At 36.9% G+C, this 17,785-nt stretch overlaps 1 protein-coding gene across 2 annotated transcripts; it reads left to right on the top strand.

Moving 5' to 3' along the window:
- Positions 1–11,534: 11,534 nt before the first annotated feature.
- LOC112179001 (transcription factor BIM1) lies at positions 11,535–16,660 on the top strand. Of its 2 annotated transcripts, none has more exons than XM_024317294.2 (12): positions 11,535–11,723; positions 11,956–12,224; positions 12,341–12,424; positions 13,328–13,714; positions 14,006–14,075; positions 14,191–14,342; positions 14,570–14,678; positions 14,934–15,003; positions 15,094–15,189; positions 15,313–15,773; positions 15,971–16,100; positions 16,227–16,660. In XM_024317294.2, the coding sequence occupies exons 2-12, from the start codon at positions 12,188–12,190 to the stop codon at positions 16,329–16,331; spliced, it is 1,701 nt and encodes a 566-aa protein (XP_024173062.1). In that variant the 5' UTR covers positions 11,535–11,723; positions 11,956–12,187; the 3' UTR covers positions 16,332–16,660. The 2 variants fall into 2 exon arrangements, with proteins under 2 accessions (XP_024173062.1, XP_024173064.1); XM_024317296.2 differs by having other exon boundaries at positions 12,330–12,424.
- Positions 16,661–17,785: the final 1,125 nt, after the last annotated feature.

Below are 17,785 nucleotides of genomic sequence, written 5' to 3'. Positions count from 1 at the left end.
GCTTTTTTCTAATAACGTTGTTTGCTACTAAATATGAAATTTGATACTGATTGTCATTAACATTTTATGTCATTATTTGTTATGGATTGTGAGTTTTTATGTTATTGACTTTCAATAGTATTATTTGTTACTGACCATCAATAGCATCACATGTTATTTGACTAACCATAAGTTGCATATTTGTTATGATTATCAGCAACAATTGCACAAATCTTATCTTGTTATAAAAATAAATACAACACACAACTATTGTTTTGCTTGTTTTGATAAAGCAATTCTTGTATTGACTCTTAAATACGCAATATCATTTTTTGTCACTGAACCTCAGTAACATTATTTACCATTGAACCTTAGTAGCATTTCTACTAAACTTCAGTAGTATTATTTTCTATCGAATCTCTAGTATTATTTGTTATTAAGTGTCAAGAGTTATTTTGCAGTGCTGTTTGCATCTCTTTTATCACTATCAATTTTCTTGCTATGTTTTTAACAGGCTTTCCCGGTTTAGATTGAGATAAAATAACATAATTATTTGGTATGTCTTCAATGACTATTTATCATTGAGGATCAATAACATCGAGATACTCATTGCGAAAGAAGTGTGGCTGCAAAGATATTTTGGGTTGCTATATATGGATGACTTGTAATTATTTTGAGGAAGATATGTAATACTTTACTTGCCTTGTTATAAATCACAAAAGACCCAACTATGAATAGTTAATGGTTTTTGTAAGATTGGAAAATGATTTGGCAAACAATGACGTATATAGTACTGGAATCTTTTAAGGGTTAATTTGGTCATTATAACCTCTCAAATCTCGTTTGAAGACACAATGGCAGTCACGTAATTATTAAAAACTTTGATGTTTATTCTAACGTGTCTTATATATGCATTGGCCGCATGATGTGTTTCTTCTGCATGGATCTTTGACCGCGAGACTTTACCTTATTGAAAATAGCCCCATAAATTATCCCTTTATAATTTATAGTGAGCAATTCCCGGACAATCAGTTATTATGTAATTATTGTGTGTAATTTTATTCGTTATAGACGTTTCGTGATTCGCACTTATAAATCGTCCCTTTATAAGTGAGATTTTAAGTTCAACTCCTGAATGATAAGTTGTTGTGTAATTCTTGTATAATGTAATTCTAATCATTATAGATGTATCTTGATTCGCAATTTAGTCTACTTATTATTTACAATTTAGTCTATTCTTGTAAATTACATTACTAGTGTGTTCTTGTTGTCAATGTGCTAGTGTGTGACCATCATAGACGGTTTGGTACTTTTGTTATGCGATATGTGACCATCACACATGGTTTGGTACTTTTTTTCTATGGTATGTGACCATCACACATGGTTTGGTATTTTTTTTCTTCTACGATGTGAGAGAGTGAATTTTGTCCCTATGTTTGCTATAAGGATGTATGGCGACTCATGATTAGTTGTCTAGTTGTAAGGCATGAATCCTTGTGATTATTTTCATTTGAAGTTGAGACTTATTCCACTTTAATATTTGTAAGAGAAATTCTTATTGTAAAGTGGCTGTATTATGTGTCTAGCATGGTTACTCAATCAAAATCTAGAAACTAGTGGGGCCTAGCTTCTTCAATTCCTAAACTACTATTCATTTATTAAATGAAATACTCAAAACACCTCATGTATGTATATTGATTGGTCAGCCGTATAAATACATGGTACGGCTGTCATACGTAAGTATCTTTCTATTTGTAATCGCTTGCTTTATGTTTAAAAAAGAAAAAGTAGTTTTTTCCATAATTCTGTGATCACTTGTTGATACCCAAAAAATCAATATTCATGCCCAATAGTTGTTTGAGGCTCAAATACAAATATAAATGCGCAAAACTACAAACTATAGGCTTTAATAGCTTAAAGCCCATTATGCTAGAAAGAACTCTTGATCTTGCAATTCACTTTTGATTCTGCCTTATTAAGTGCCATGCCACACACGTGGACCCAAGCCACAATCATGCTCTTGGGGCTTACAAGATTGGATGTGGTGTAGAAGGTAACGGAAGTACATGAGGCCCGTTCTTGATTTTCAATTGTCGGCGGTTTTGGACTTTTGACCAAAATCCAGGCCCGACAATCTAAATCATTACATGGACATGCAAAGATGAGAAAAACCAAACCCATAAGATTAAACACAATCATCTACCCAAAAGTCTTTCCAACAATCCAAGTTTCAATACCTTCTTTTATCCTGCAGTAGTTATCTTATTCTATACCAAATTATGAGAATCATCAATCTGTCCATTCTTTCTTTGCTAAGGACCTTAACCCCATAGACCTTAAGTCTCTTCTCCAAATACACATTATATTTCCCTTCACATGGCCTTGAAACTAACATCACTGTGGTGGTCTTCATCACTGCAGTAAAGATCACATCGTTGCAGTAAGAGTACACGATACAAACATAATTCCATGTTTTAAGCCTTGCTGCAGGGAGACATGACACACAAACCTAGTCTCGTTCTTAGTGATATAGTTTTCACCTTAGCACTGTGAGTTTACTCAAGTTCCTATAGCTTTCCACTTTCCTTTTGCCTATTAATTAAGGCTTTTGGTTGCTGCAAAGAGGAGGGGGGCAGAACCTCCAAGCCATAGGCATCATACAACCTCCAAGCAACAAACTTCAGAACCTCTAGACAATACATCTTTCAAGCAAGTCTCAAGCAACAAGCCAAGCATTCCCAGCCTCCAATCCAAAACCATTTTCAAGCTCTAAACGACCTTAAACCCATCAACCATCACCAAAATCCATTCTTTCCTCACTGCAGTAGATTACACCGTAGCAAATCTCTCATCTTTTGCAACTCATGTGCTTCTAGCTCCCACGCCACATGCTTTCTTGCAAGCCATTTCATGTACTTTGCTCATCTATCAGACTATCAAAGCTATATGAAGTTTCTGCATACATATCACAAGGAGCATGCCACCGCAGCAGGCCAACCTTACTGAGGGGAATAAGGAAAGACGCTACAAAGCTTCTTGAAGCTTTGGACCCAGTACATGAACTCAGAAGGGGTAAACAGAGGAGATGCAACCTAATCAAGCAATCCTAGCAGTCTTTGTACAAATCCACCCCAACATCGCTTTTCTAGATGAATTACAATAGGTCTTGGGCTTGGGAAAATTGGCTCCCCATGAGCCGTAGCTATGTACTAAAAAAATATGGGCTTTGAGAAAAGTTGCCTCACTATGCTTTAGAAAACTAACTCCCCAAAACCTCTTTTCAGGATCTTTGAGGGAGCAATCTTAGGCCCAAGCTCAAATGGTCTTGCTGTTAAACCCATGTATACCCCGTAGAAACATTTGAGCTCTGAAGATCTTTCATTTTTTGTTTAAGCATGTGTGACATGAAATGAGAAGGTGGTGGTCCTAGGTCCTAATTTAATGTGCTAAAAACAGTGCCCCAAAATTGAAACAAGTGAAGGCAGAGGCCCTTGATAAGCTAGTCTAATCCCAAATGAAAATGGAGTACACTCACTCACATAGAATCTGGGGCTGCCACGTTTGATGGAGACACTTGTCCCACCTCATCCTGGGCCACGTCTCACTCAATAGGGACCAGGCAAAAGCTCACGCTGGGCTGCACGTGAGTGCGCCACGTCACCGACGTAACCCCTACCACCCGGCCCCACCTCTCACTTTCACATTTCAATGACCCATAAACGACAGGTCACTTGGGAAAGGCAAGCACATGCCCCCACTCATGCCCTTGTCACCTTTTTTTTTATTTTTTCCTCTCTATCGCGACGGGGGAACCTCCGGGTCCCACATCCACTCCCACGTGACACCGTCACGAGAAAGAGAGAGAGAGCTCGGCACCGCCTAACCAAACCAATCTCACAGCACGTGCTCTCACGCACCACTACTTCTGTAGCGCCCCGCCCCTACAGGACTATATACCCATTCTTACTTTTTTCTTTCGACAGAATTAATTACATTTTACTCACTCACATTTAAAATCTATACTTTTTTTTTTTAATGAAATAAAAATCTGTACTTGCCATTATTAAGAGTAGATAATTTATCAGTTAACATAATTTTTTTTTACTAAAATACCTCTTAAAAATTAAAAAACATTTTAATTGAAATATTTGAGAAAGATAAAATGGTCAATTCAGAAATAAATAAAAAAACAAAATAAATTTAAAAAAGCAAAATATGTGCTGCAATTTTCTCTACATTATGTGGAATAACTTTCCACGTAATTATTCACACACATAAGGTGTGTTTGGAGTCTAATATTATTTTAATAACTCAAATTTTATAATAATTTAATTTGATAATCCTATCAATTTTGTCCGATAAAAATTCATAAATATCCACTTTCTAAAAGATGCTACAACAAAAAATATTGCTCTTTATATCTTTATTTCCCTCGACCACATTTATATTATCCAATTTCAAGATAGTCACCATTTTAATCAAACTTCAAACTCGACTACAAGTCTACTCGATTATAAATAAATAAATAAAAATGATAAGTACATGAAATCTTTTAATTTAAATCTTTGAATTTTAAAATTAAATTTGTGTGACTAAATTAAAAAAATCGGTAACAAAAATATGGGAATGAAGTATAATTCAAAATGACCATTTCTCCCTCCTCTTCATACTTTACCAAGGTCATTGTAGACACTTCACATCTTCAACGGCGCGACGTGCTGCTAGTGGTGCGGGGTAAAGGTCCCCACCGCACGCGAGACGGCAGCAGAGATGGGGATAAACGGCAGGGAATGGGGGCACGTGAGAGATTGCCTGCTCACGTGCGGTGCGTGGTTGTCGTTCTCTCTCTCTCTCTCTCTCTTTCGCTCAGGCTCGGTAGTGGGGGGATAGGGAAGGCAGGGGGGACCCGTCACGTCATTATAGAAACATACGTATGCAATATCACATGGCTCAAGTAAGTTCTAGTACAGTACTAGTAGTATTATACCACCCACCAAAAACCACTTTTTGAGGTGACCCAATCCGCAACCCGTCCTCTTAAGGTCTGTGACTAAACGACACCGTCCTGAATTTTTCAAAACGATTTGTCGCGGTGCGTAACGTAACGGAGTACGGTAACGGCGTCAGAGTCGAAACCGCTTTTGACGATCCCAAAACCGCCCTTTGATTATAAAAAAGAGGAGGGGAGAACGGGATCGCGTAAAATAGTGGTGGTGTGGGGAAGGAGGGGTGGGGCCCGCCAACATCGCACGGTGAGTTGGCCACGTGATTTGGGATGGCTGACGATGTGGTAGGCAGACATTTTCTATCACGTGATGGGGTTGCGGATTCCGCGGTGAAACTGACACGCGTCCACCAGGAAAAGTCGTGTGGGAGATAATAAAATAATTAGAGGGGGTGCCTCTTAAGATTAAGCTTAAAATTAACGTTAATTAATTAAATCCATTATCCTTACACGCCGAAACGATTTGTTAACTAATCCCTAAACGGATTCCTTAAGAGGGGAATGTCCATGTTACGCCGAAACACCCTGTTACTAAACAACAAAATCACCCCCTCAAATTCCATTATTTTTAAATTAAACCTCCCCACATTAGTTGTACTATTTTTTAAAAAATATAAACCCCTTTTTTTTTTTTTTTTTTTGATTGAAAAACCCCTTTTATATTTAGTGGTTGAAAAAAATAAAATAAGAAAGTAGTTTTGAATTGAATTACTCCTTTATAAATTGTAAAACGAGATATTTACGAACAATACTATTTATTTTAAAAATTAAAATTTAAAATATTTCACAGTTTACTATCTTTAACATACAAACATAAATTAGAACTTGTGATAAATGAGATTGATGCATATCGAAGAATGCATGCATGAACTACTTCTTTGACCCCTATGGTATTGTTATTGGCACTAAAATGAAAATAAGCTTTTTCCGAAAAGAAAAATATATGTTGATCAGTTGATGTGCAAGGTGCATGAACCCAGTGCGCTGGTATTTTATTAATTATGTATTGGAATCTTGAAGCACTTTATTATATTATTTAATTTTCATACACACTTTAGTATAAGTTGTTTAATATATGTAGGCCGTAGGTAGGGTAACAAATAAGTGGTCACAATAAGCCATTCATATTCTTTCGAAGTTTCAAGCTATAGGCGCCCTTTCAAATGCACTGGATGTCTGGATTTTATTATATATTCGATGTACTTAATTAATTAATATGCAAATTGTTTGAAGGTTCAATGATAAGGAAAAGGTCCTTTGGATAACATAACATAGCTAATTAATTATGCAGCACCTCCTTGTTCATTGTTTGCTTCATTTGAGAACAAAATCACGAGATGATTTTCAATGAAAAAATTATGACGATAGATGTTTTAATTGGATGAGTTAAATGTTGAACGAACACTAACATGAAAGAGCAGAACTTACAGGTGGTCGGGCCGGGTCGGGCCGGGTGATGATGATCGAAAAACTGTAGGGGGATTTGATGTTGGAATATGCACGTGAGGTGGGGGGGTCAATTGTGGTTGGACCCATTGGCTCCGGTGAGTGACGACAAGCATGAAAGTGACGGCACATTACTTTTTCAGGTCACATCTCCCCGACCAATAAAATCTTCCTTATTTGAGCGGTTGTTTGAGACTTGAGCCACTACCAGTCACTACCACCCATTGTCCTATAATTCTTAACCCATAATTATTGTTTTTAATCACAACACTAATTGACAATTAGTGACTCCATCCCACTATCCTCATCGTTTCAAAGTGATAAGTTGATTATGAGATTACTCGTGTTTTCACACGAGTAGTAGATATTTATCTTCTCCTACTCAAACTACTTTTGTTCAAGCACATGAAAGCCAAAAAAAAATATTTGAAAAAATGCTTTTGTGTTTTAGCATACTTATTCCAATAATTTCATAGATTATCTTAATTTCCAAAGTCTCGGAAGATTTAGACACAGTGTGAATTTAGTAATTATTTAGTTCCAACAAATAATTTATTAGACGATTGTAAAATTACAAATCCATGCACCTTAAGTTAGCAGGAGGTTTGTTAAACGAATCCTAATGTTGAAAAGAAATTTGTGGTGTTGAATACAAACTCCAACGTTGGAAGCATGTACACTCCCTCTTACACAAGTAATTAAGAGAAAAGGTAATAGAATCATTAATCTTTAATTTTATAGCAAAATGGTGAAATCCACGTGAGTTGTTACATTAATTCAATTTGAAGAACATATAACAAACAATAATTGTCAATATATATAACAAGTCACATTTTCTAAAATTTCAACACTTTCACGATATAATTCAGAAATTAAAACAATAATTGTTTTAATTTATTATAATTAAGATTTCAGAAAAAGAGTGTCATTGATATAATCTGTAAGACAAGACAGCATTAGACGCATTAACGACTCTGGAGGAGATGCACTGCATGTGGGGTTCGATTTTTGTCCATACGAAATTTCATCCTATCCTTTTCCTATTCCTATTCATAGGAGAATGGTCACGTGTGCAACTTCTTTTTTGGACCCTCGCCAACATCAACTATAATTCCCCGCTACTTTGGCCATAGCACCATGTAATACACTAATACACCCCTAACAATAATTAGGGCATAACGACATGGTGTGAGCTTCTAAGAAAACAGTAGTGCACTAAACCAATTCTTAATTGATCGTCGAACATGTGACTTTAACTAAGGTATTATCAATGTAAGCATCTTCTTAATTGGGTGGGTGTCACATGACCAATATTGATAATCTAAATCCTAGCTAGCTCACATAACATGTTCCCTCAACATGTATCACAATTCAATATACTTTGGAAAAAACCACATGTTAATTTATAAAACTTGTAAGAATAAGGATTGGTATAGCGGTGTCATGTTAACGTTTTTAAATAGAAGTGGGTAAGAGACTTGGGAGTAGAATAGTCATAGACATATTAGTACGAGTACGACATGTGAAATTGAGAGCCAATGAGCCATGTTCTGCCATTTTAATACGGTTTGTAAGAAAATACAAAGAAAGAGAAATGGGTGAGAGAGATACTGTCATGCCAAGCTGTGTCATCATATTTATATATGGATCCCAATGTGAATGCTTGCCATGATTGTCGGAGATTAAAGAAAACCCTAAAGGATTCCCTCTAAACAAGATGGAAGAATAAGAATCCATGACCAGTACAGAATAATATGTTAATAACCCTAGCTAGCAATCACGTACAAAAGCTATTTTGTATGTGTAATTGAGATGACAAAACTCATCGCATAAAACTCAACAATAATTTCCATCAAGTTGACTACAAAGCCTTAAAACGCTCCATCGATCACACCAACCAATCAAAAAAGTTATAGATGTCAAAAGACCAAAATCTTTGAAAATCCATCCTAAACGAATACATTTCATTAGGAGTGAAGCTAAAACAAAATTCTAACTCTTCCCGTATCAAAATAAATAAATAAACCCCCTCAAATCAGGGGATGTGGCTAGGGCTGTCATTTGGTTTGGTAATTACCAAACCGACCGAATACCAATAGATGTTTTAGGTTTGGTAAACTGACTTTTTGGTAACCATGACCGATAAAACTAAAATCGAAAATTACAGAAAAAGTTGGTTTGGTTTTGGTAAATACCGAATCTACCGATTATCTAAATATTATATTTATATACTACAGTTTTCAATACACACACATGTATATTAAGAAATAAACATAAAAACTTTTATAATAGTATGAACATTACTACATATACTACATTAATAGTATATGTATTTTAAATAACCTAGTCAACGATGGTTAAATAACCTAGTTTTATTGAAAATTGTTAAAACTTGATGTCATATATACAAAAGAAAGCTATAATTAGTAGATGAATACAAAGTTTATGACTATAAAATTCAAAAACCTAGTTTTGTTCATTCTAATTTATATTATAAAGAATTAGTTGTTATAAAGTTGGTAATACCGAAAACCGAAATACCGAATTTGGTAGATATAATTAACAACCGAAAATTTTGGTTGGTAATTGGTAAATCAGTTTTGAAACCGAAAGCTTTGGTTTTGAAGTTGGTAATACCTATAACCGATTCGAACCGACCGAGTGACAGTCCTAGATGTGGCAACACCACTTTGTAAGACTCTAACTCGAAACACGTGACATGCTAAGTAAACTTAGCTATTAACCACTAAGTTAAACTTTTCATTTCAATTGAACAAGTTAAGCCACAAAGGTTTTTTGAAAATCCATCCTAAATGGATACATTTCATTGAGAGCGAAACTAAAACAAAGTTCTAACTTTTCCTGTATTAAAATATAATAGAAAACACACTCAAATCAGGCATGTGGCAACACCACTTTCCATGCCTCTAACACGAGATACGTGACATGCTAAGTAAACTTAACTATTAACCACTAAGTTAAACTTATCATTTCGATCGAACAAACTAAGCTACAAAGGTTTCAAACCCATGGTCGATCAATCAGAAAAAGTTATAAATGTCAAAAGAACTCCGAATATTAACCCTAAACAAACACATTTCAATATGAGGCAAGGCTCCATCTATTCTCATAGCAAAACAAAAAACACACTCAATCTACATCTATGGCACCACTACTTTTCAGGACTCTAACTCGATTACATGTGGCAAACAAATACCAAGTAAACTTAGCTATTAACTGGTACACTAACTATCCCAATATCAAATTAACGAACCCCGGAAGAAACAAAATTTGACTGTGTAAAAGTGTTGAACAGGGGTCGAGTGCATGGGCGAGAAGGGTAGTACACTCCCTCATCATACTCCATGCACGTGCACTGTGGGCAAGCTCAGAGCAGACCGAGTCTCTGGCTCTCTCTTTCTCTCTGCGTCTGTTTCTTGGAGTTAGGGCCAAATAACCAGAGGAGAAGACCAAGGCACAGTTAGTCTGCACACGTAAATGGCGTACAGTACTAGTACCAATGTACCACCACTACTCGGAGAGATAAGAGTCACGTGAGAGAGAGAGGGAGGTAAAATAAGCGTTGACTCAGAAACAGTAGAGTGTTGACTAGATTAGCTACCCGGGCAGTTTAATTATGGGAGCTGATCTGATCCAGAATTTTAATTAATTAGTATTAGAGGTCTGCAGCTGATGATTAGAGCACAGATCCCGATTAATTGGCTTTTTAAAAATAAAATAAAAATATTACTGCTGCTGTATTGGTATCTGTGCCCAGAGCTCACGAGCTTTTGGCCAGTTTTTATGGTTGAGATGGGGAGTGTTGAGATCAGAAGGATGTTGGGGGTGACGGAGGAAATGTCACGTGACTGTCTTGGGGTCATCTGCCTTCATTTGCCGGGTAACGCGGGACCTTTTTAATCCGTGGGCCGTTCCCCCCGATCCAGCAAAGTTTTTCATTTTGTTTTGATTTTTTACTAGTTTTGAAATTAATTTAGAGACAGAAACAAATACTTTGAATATACGGAGGGAGTTTCGGATGGAGGCGATAGAGTTGATTTGGGTTGGCGGTGGTAAAAGAAGTTTCGCATCTATCTTCAATATTATTGGTGAATGAATTATTTAAGCACAATGAGTAAATTGTGTCTGTCAGTCGTGTAATAATAATTTGGTACAAATATACAGTTAAAGATACTTGAAACTAACAGCCAAAATTTATGAATACCAAGTTTATTGGACAACCTATGAAGGGTACATGCAAGAAAATAAGTGGGAAAAGGTTCCAGGCTCCCACTACTATCCATGCAAGAAAAGAAAATTAACGATCAACGTAGCCCGTTATATTAAACACAAGCATTCAAGTAAAGATAGTGATGAGAGCGAACCGCACAGAATCCTCTAATCGAGAACATCCTTACGCACCCAACTTGACAAAGCAACCTAACTAGAATATATTAGAATTGTTATGCTTTAATAAACTATGTATTTTTATTGCGCTTACACTTATCAATCATCATATTCATTCGTATTATTAGAATTTATCTAAATTGAGATAGGTAATAAATTTAAATGTACATAAAATTTATTATATTTCCCCTGTTCATTTGGTGAGATCTTGATTTGTAACTGTGAATAATAATTAAGAGTAATCCTAATATATATATATATATATATATATTTTTTTTTATTCTCTTTTTCAGAAAATGGCAAAATGCAGTTACTTTCTTTTCAATTTTCATCCGTGGACAAACGGACATAACAAAAACCTAAGCAAAAGAAAACTATTATTACTCGGGATTGCCAAATCAAATAAAAAAATAAAACAAAATAAAAATAGGGATTGCCGAAAACATTAAGAAAAAGAAAAAATGGAAGCAAAAATAATTGAGTTCCGTTCTCACCCGGTTAAACAAAACGGCGACGAATAAGAATCAAACAAAGTCCCCCACAGCCCACCACCCCACCTCCCGTTCCATCGCAATAACGGCGTTAACCCCGCCGCAACACCGTTAGGGAAACGGCGGGTTTCAGCTAACGGAAAACAGCCGAGACAATTACAGAAAGCAATCAAATGCGAACTGTGTATAAAACATCTCCATCCAAAGCACTCACACACTCTTTCACAAAACACACAGAGAGACTCCTCGGAAGGAAGAAAAAAGGCTCCGACCTCGAACCCCAACCCCGATTTCCGAACGGCGGTGACTGACACGAAATCCCGAATTCCTCGAAGCATTTTCTGCGGTCCTGGTTTTTCGCATGTGAGCTGAAACTTGAAGTGAATTCAATTCAGGTTTGAATTTTTCTTTCTTTTTAATTTTCGAGCTTTTAAATCGTTCGACCTCTCGTTGAATCGTTTTTGGTCACTGCCTCGGTTCCTCTTGCTCCTGTGAAATATTTTTAAATCCGCTCCGCTTGATATTTTGGAATTTAAAGTTACTGTAATTAATTCTTCCGTGTTCGGCTTCAATTCAATAGTAGATTGTTCGGATTTTTGTTACGTGGTGGTCATGAAATATTTGCAGGCAAAGGAGCTGTTCGGCCGGAAAAGGTCAAGTCTTGATCGGAGCTGCTGCTGGTTGAGCAAAGGTTTGGATTTTGACGACGGTGAATGTGCCTCCGATCTTATGCTGGAGGCACTAAAGATTTTCCAAAGCCTGTGCACGGATCTGTGAACAATTTGGCCGAGGAGAGATTATATCAATTCCGTTAATCGGGGAAATTTCCGGACTTGATTTTCTGTCCGTGCAGAAAATTATGGAGCTGCCACAGCCCCGTCCGTTTGGAGGCGAAGGTATTGATTTTTCAATAACAGAAATTTTTTTTGGAAGCGGAAAATTTAGGTAAAATAGAAATTGGTAATGAAAACGTGTTTTATTTCTTAACCTTGATTTCAAAGTTATTCTACAGGAGGAAGAAAACCAACGCATGACTTTCTGTCGTTGTACACTAGTCATTCAACTGCCCAACAAGATCCAATACCACCTTCTCAAGGTATAGGTATCCCTTTCCCTCTGCGTTTTAAATTAAATCTCTTCATCCTTGTTTTTAATTATTGATCGTGTGCTCCCGGGGGCGGGTCGAATTTAAGAAGACCGATTTCAGTATCATTTGGTGTAGTGACATAAGTATGACACGGTAGTTGTTGTGTATTCTCGGCTGTTACCAGGGCCGATAATCGTGGGCGTTTGAGATTGAAAACAACTTTGTTCGTTAAACAAGACATAAATAAGGGGGTCGGAGATTATGCATGCACGTGATCGCAATTTGGATGATGGATCTGGGCCATGGAAATTGTAGGCCAGCCCATGGATAGGCTTTGCGTTTTGCAAAAAGGAGAGGGCTAGCAGTTCATGGGGGGATTGTGGGACCCACGAGAGTGAGAGTTAGGCGTGAGTTGACGGGTATCCCACCCTATGCAGCAGCAGGGGGGCATGATCCCCTGGTATTCACATCGAGCGTGGGCTGTGAAGTGATGCCTTGTTGATCATGTGTATAGGACAAAGGGATGTGGTACTTTGTCATATTCATTTTTTTTTTTATGTGTGTAAATCTTGGATCTGAAAATTATAGGTGAAAAATCAGATCACTGATAATTGTAGAGGTCCCATGCATGTCTGTAGTAGTCCTGGTCCAGCTTCATTTATGTTACGGATTTACAGTCATCAACTTGGTTAAATTTGATAACTGATTTTGGATTCTTATGGTGTAATTCTCCTTTCTATTATGGGTTCATGATTTTTAATAGATATTACCTACACAGAGGTTGCAATAAATTGTAGAAATAAAAAGTTTACTAATGTGACACCAAGTACCGTGTCTCCATTTAGAATGTTTCTATTGGATCCAGGGCAACATCTGATGAATAGAATTTTTTTCCCCTTTTGTGACCGCCAGGAGGTTATCTTGAAACTCATGATTTTCTACAACCACTTGAACGAATGGGAATGGGAAAGACCTGTGCCAAAGAAGAAACCTCGGTTGAGATCATATCACCAAGTAGAAGTAGTGTTGAAAAGCCGCCAACTTCTGTGGAGCACATTCTTCCCGGTGGGATTGGGACTTACAGTATAAGCCACATTTCGTATTTTAATCAAAGGGTTCCAAAACCAGAGGAAAACGTATTCCCGGTTGCTCCTCAAGCAAGTAGTACCCATGAAAGGAATGATGAAAACTCAAACTGCAGCTCTTATGCCGGAAGTGGTTTCACTTTGTGGGACGAATCTGCAGCAATGAAGGGAAAGACAGGGAAGGAGAATGTGGTGGAAAGACCAGGTTTAAGAGGTAAATTTTGTATGTCTGCATGCTTTATATTTGTGCTGCTGAATCATTGCGTTCTTGCTTGACCATCAAACATATAGAATTCACATATATTAATATTTTATACATAGTGGAGAATATATGTTTTCAATTTGTTGGCATGCGAATGCAGATATATGATGTACCTACTTGAATAGTTAAATTGTGAGTAGAGGTAGGGTTATCTTATTAATACAGAAGGCAATATTCAACCAACCAAAAATCAATGCAATGCAAAAAACATGAAACTCATTGACGCTACTGGTGATTTGACAGGGCAATGGACGTCGTCAGAGAGGCCATCACAGTCATCTTCCACTAACAACCGCAACTGCTTCAGCTCTCAGTAAGTCTAGCTATATTTCAAACTCTAATATCAGTTCTTGTTTGTGAAATATCCGTATTACTACATTGGATGAGAAATGTGTATTTGATAATGGCTTTGTTGGAATTCTGAACAGGTCATCTGGGCAGAAGAACCTGAGCTTCATGGAGATGATGAAGTCCGCTGCCAAGGGTTGCACCCAGGAAGAAGAACTTGACGATGAGGAAGAGTTTGCTCTGAAAAAGGAGATGTCCACTACTACTACCACTGCCACTACCCCCTACAACGGTATGTCTCACTCTAGCTCCAAGTTTCATTATGAACTAACAAATTTCTCTAGCTAGCATTTTTTAGTCATGGTGGTCTCTCTCTGCGAGAACTTGATCATGCGTAATAACAAACCTGCAAACCTGCTTTTCCATGGTCCAGGGCGTTTCCTTTTATTTTTATTATTATTATTTTTTTTTTAATGCTTTTTCATCTTCACTGAAGAGTAAGTGGGTATACCTTTACAGGAGAATTACGGGTTAAGGTTGATGTTAAGAGCTCTGATCAGAAAGCTAACACGCCACGATCCAAACATTCTGCCACTGAACAACGAAGGAGGAGTAAAATAAATGACAGGCAAGGATTCTTTCTTCACAAGTAATTTTGATAGTTTGGATGTGCTAAATCAGCAATAACATGTTTTATTCAGTATAACATATGCATCCTTTTGAAAGGATTAGATGATACAGAACCCAGATAAATTAATGCCCACTTTCAGAAGTTTTATGGCTTTCAAACCTTATTTGACTTATTGACATATTTTGGCCTCTGTAGTCACTTGGTTGATCTTCCCAACAACTAATAGATCAACCCTAAAAATAATTATTGCAGATTCCAAATGTTGAGAGAGCTCATTCCTCATAGTGATCAAAAGAGGGACAAGGCATCATTTCTATTAGAGGTATGTGTATACATAAATGCATATGTCTTCAATCTGTCTTACAACTTGTTGAATAATTGGGTTTTAAGTTTTCTCGTTTTTGCTTCCCAGGTTATCGAATACATTCAGTATTTACAGGAAAAAGTAACCAAGTATGAGGCTCCATACCAAGGTTGGAACCATGATCCAGCAAAATTGATGCCTTGGGTAAATCCCTTTTACTTCTCTTTACATATCGTGTTTTGCAATGTGGAAGCATTGTCCCTTGTGGGACGTTAAACTTGTAGCCAAATGTCAATTGGTTGACATTTGTAGCATGATATCGAACAGGGAAACAACAAGCTTGGGGAAAGTTACTGTGATCAATCTCGAAGTATGAATGGTGGATCTGGTCCTGCATTAGTGTTTGCTGCCTCAAAATTTGAGGAGAAAACTACTTCAGTGTCTCCTACTATTCCTGGAAGTGCTCAGAACCTGGTAGAATCTGATACGAGTACTGAAACTACATTCAGAGCTAAGGATTACCCCAATGGAATAACAAACAAGGCAAATCCCTTTCCTCTGTCAATGCAGTCGAACTTCTCGACACCTGTCAGAAGTGGTAGTGCAACACCTCATCTTCCACCTAGATTGCCATCTGATGCAGAGAACACATCATCTCATCCTCGCTCCATGTTATTCCCGACAAAATCATGTACTGCTGAGGCTGGTGCCATTAGTGATAAGCTAAAAGAACATGAACTTACAATTGAAGGTGGAAGAATTAACATCTCAAGTGCGTACTCTCAAGGGTGAGTTTGCTTTTGCTCCATCTTGCATTTTTAATTAATCGATCTTAGCATTTTCTTTGGACCACTTGTAGTTGTAGTTGATAACTTGATATCATACAACTGTTATGATTACAGGATAGAGAAACTTGAGAGCACGATTTTGAAAATGCATGTTGGTTTATGAGTGGATAACATAAACAAAATTTGGTGTTGTGCAGGTTATTAAATACTCTTACACAAGCCCTGCAGAATTCTGGTGTGGATTTGTCACAGGCCAGCATCTCGGTGCAAATCGAGCTTGGGAAGCAAGCGTGTAGTAGAACGGCTATACCCAAATCCATTGTCAAGGTATCAAGTTCATGCATCCGTGTTACGTCATGCCATTCATTAGTAATTACTTCTTTTCCACTGAAGCACATACTAAATTTCCATTTGGTACAATCTCACCTAAACTTTTCTGTCATCCTACTGTAGGAAAATGAGATTCCCTCTATGACTCCAGGGAAAAAGCACCCTAGAATTTCAGTTGGTGAAGACTCAGAACAAGCCCAAAAGAAGCTCAGGACAGGCAGACACTAATATGACAAGTCTAAAATTATATTATTATTAGTCTTATATAATTAATTCATTTTTTGGGAGCCCCCTTCGATTTGAGTAAAGGGGTGTTTACTCAAGTCATCTGCTGGATTATAACCTACCCAGTGGGGACTGAGATTGATTGTAAATGTAGAGTCTTACTCTTACAGTTAGAATTTCTTGGGATCCATATATATATTTCCCAACTCAATATCATTCTGTTGTTGTTCATCGTTATTGAGAAGCTGCTTTTTCTGTTTAAGGCTTCCTTCCTGGTGTAAAGTTTCTTGCACTTCTATTATTATTAATGATAAACTTCTACACTATTATTTTCTGTTTTATGACTTTTTCGTAATATTTATTTTTCTTTGGATTCTTTGGCCATTATTCATTTCTCATAAAAAAAATTGTGAGTTGTAGCGCGCATGTAATTTTGGGCAAAACCTCATTTTCTTACTTTCACGCGAGTAATGTCTCGTTAAGAATTCTTTACAAAGCATTTTCGCTTGCAACGAAAGCCTAAAGTAGCATACTAACTTGTAACAGAAGAAACCAACTGGAATGATTAAAACTTAAAAGTCAAATCACTTGATGAAAACAAGATTCAATCCGAGATTACTTGTGTACTTATCAGCTTAATTTGTATACCCTATGATTATTTAAGAAATAATTTTCTTCCCAACTCGCTAACCGAGTTCAACACTAATCAAATCGTTGGATCCGGTGCCTGCTAAAGATTAAGACATCGGATCCCGCGAATGAGATCATCATCATCATCTGCACCTCAATATCTGAGGACTTTCTCCTCTCACAGTTCAATTACCCAAGAGCTTCGTAACCTTAAAACCAATAGAAAAGTTCAATTTGCTCATCAGTTTACATATCACTAAATATATACCCATCAGGAATTTTTTTTTATTATTGACGTAAAGTTCAAGCAACAGGTTGCTAGGTGCCTTTGTTTTATGTTATCAATAGCATTCCTACTCAATAAGATCGGAAAGCTACTTTAGTTAAACTTGAGTCAATTCCAAGGACTTTTCAGGAGCTGCATCATCAATTGTGGATTTTCTTGGATCATCCAAACATTGAAAGTCATAAACAATATAGGGTTCAGGGACAAAGAAAAGCTTATGCAGGGATCTGCATCATCAATTGCATATATATTATCGATGCGAGACAAAATAATAATGTTTAAAACTAGGAAAATGAATTAACTTTTGTGCTTAACAGGGCATAGTTGTGATTTAGAAAGGGTATCGAAAACAAAGTTAATGGAAAACGGGTTGAAACCCATTTTTATTAGGTAAGAAAGCTACAACGCAACCAGTATATTTTTGAGGTCAATAATTGTGATGAAACCTGGAATGATTATTCCAATCATCCAAAAAGAAAAAGAATTGTAGGTTACGCAACTCACGAGTTTCCAATTCCTACATATAGAGGCGCACCAAAAA

This window comes from Rosa chinensis, chromosome 7 (assembly GCF_002994745.2).
Source record: "Rosa chinensis cultivar Old Blush chromosome 7, RchiOBHm-V2, whole genome shotgun sequence".
Lineage (NCBI taxonomy): Eukaryota > Viridiplantae > Streptophyta > Magnoliopsida > Rosales > Rosaceae > Rosa > Rosa chinensis.
Note: the sequence above shows the minus strand (reverse complement) of the source record. Positions and strands in the feature narration are given on the sequence as shown.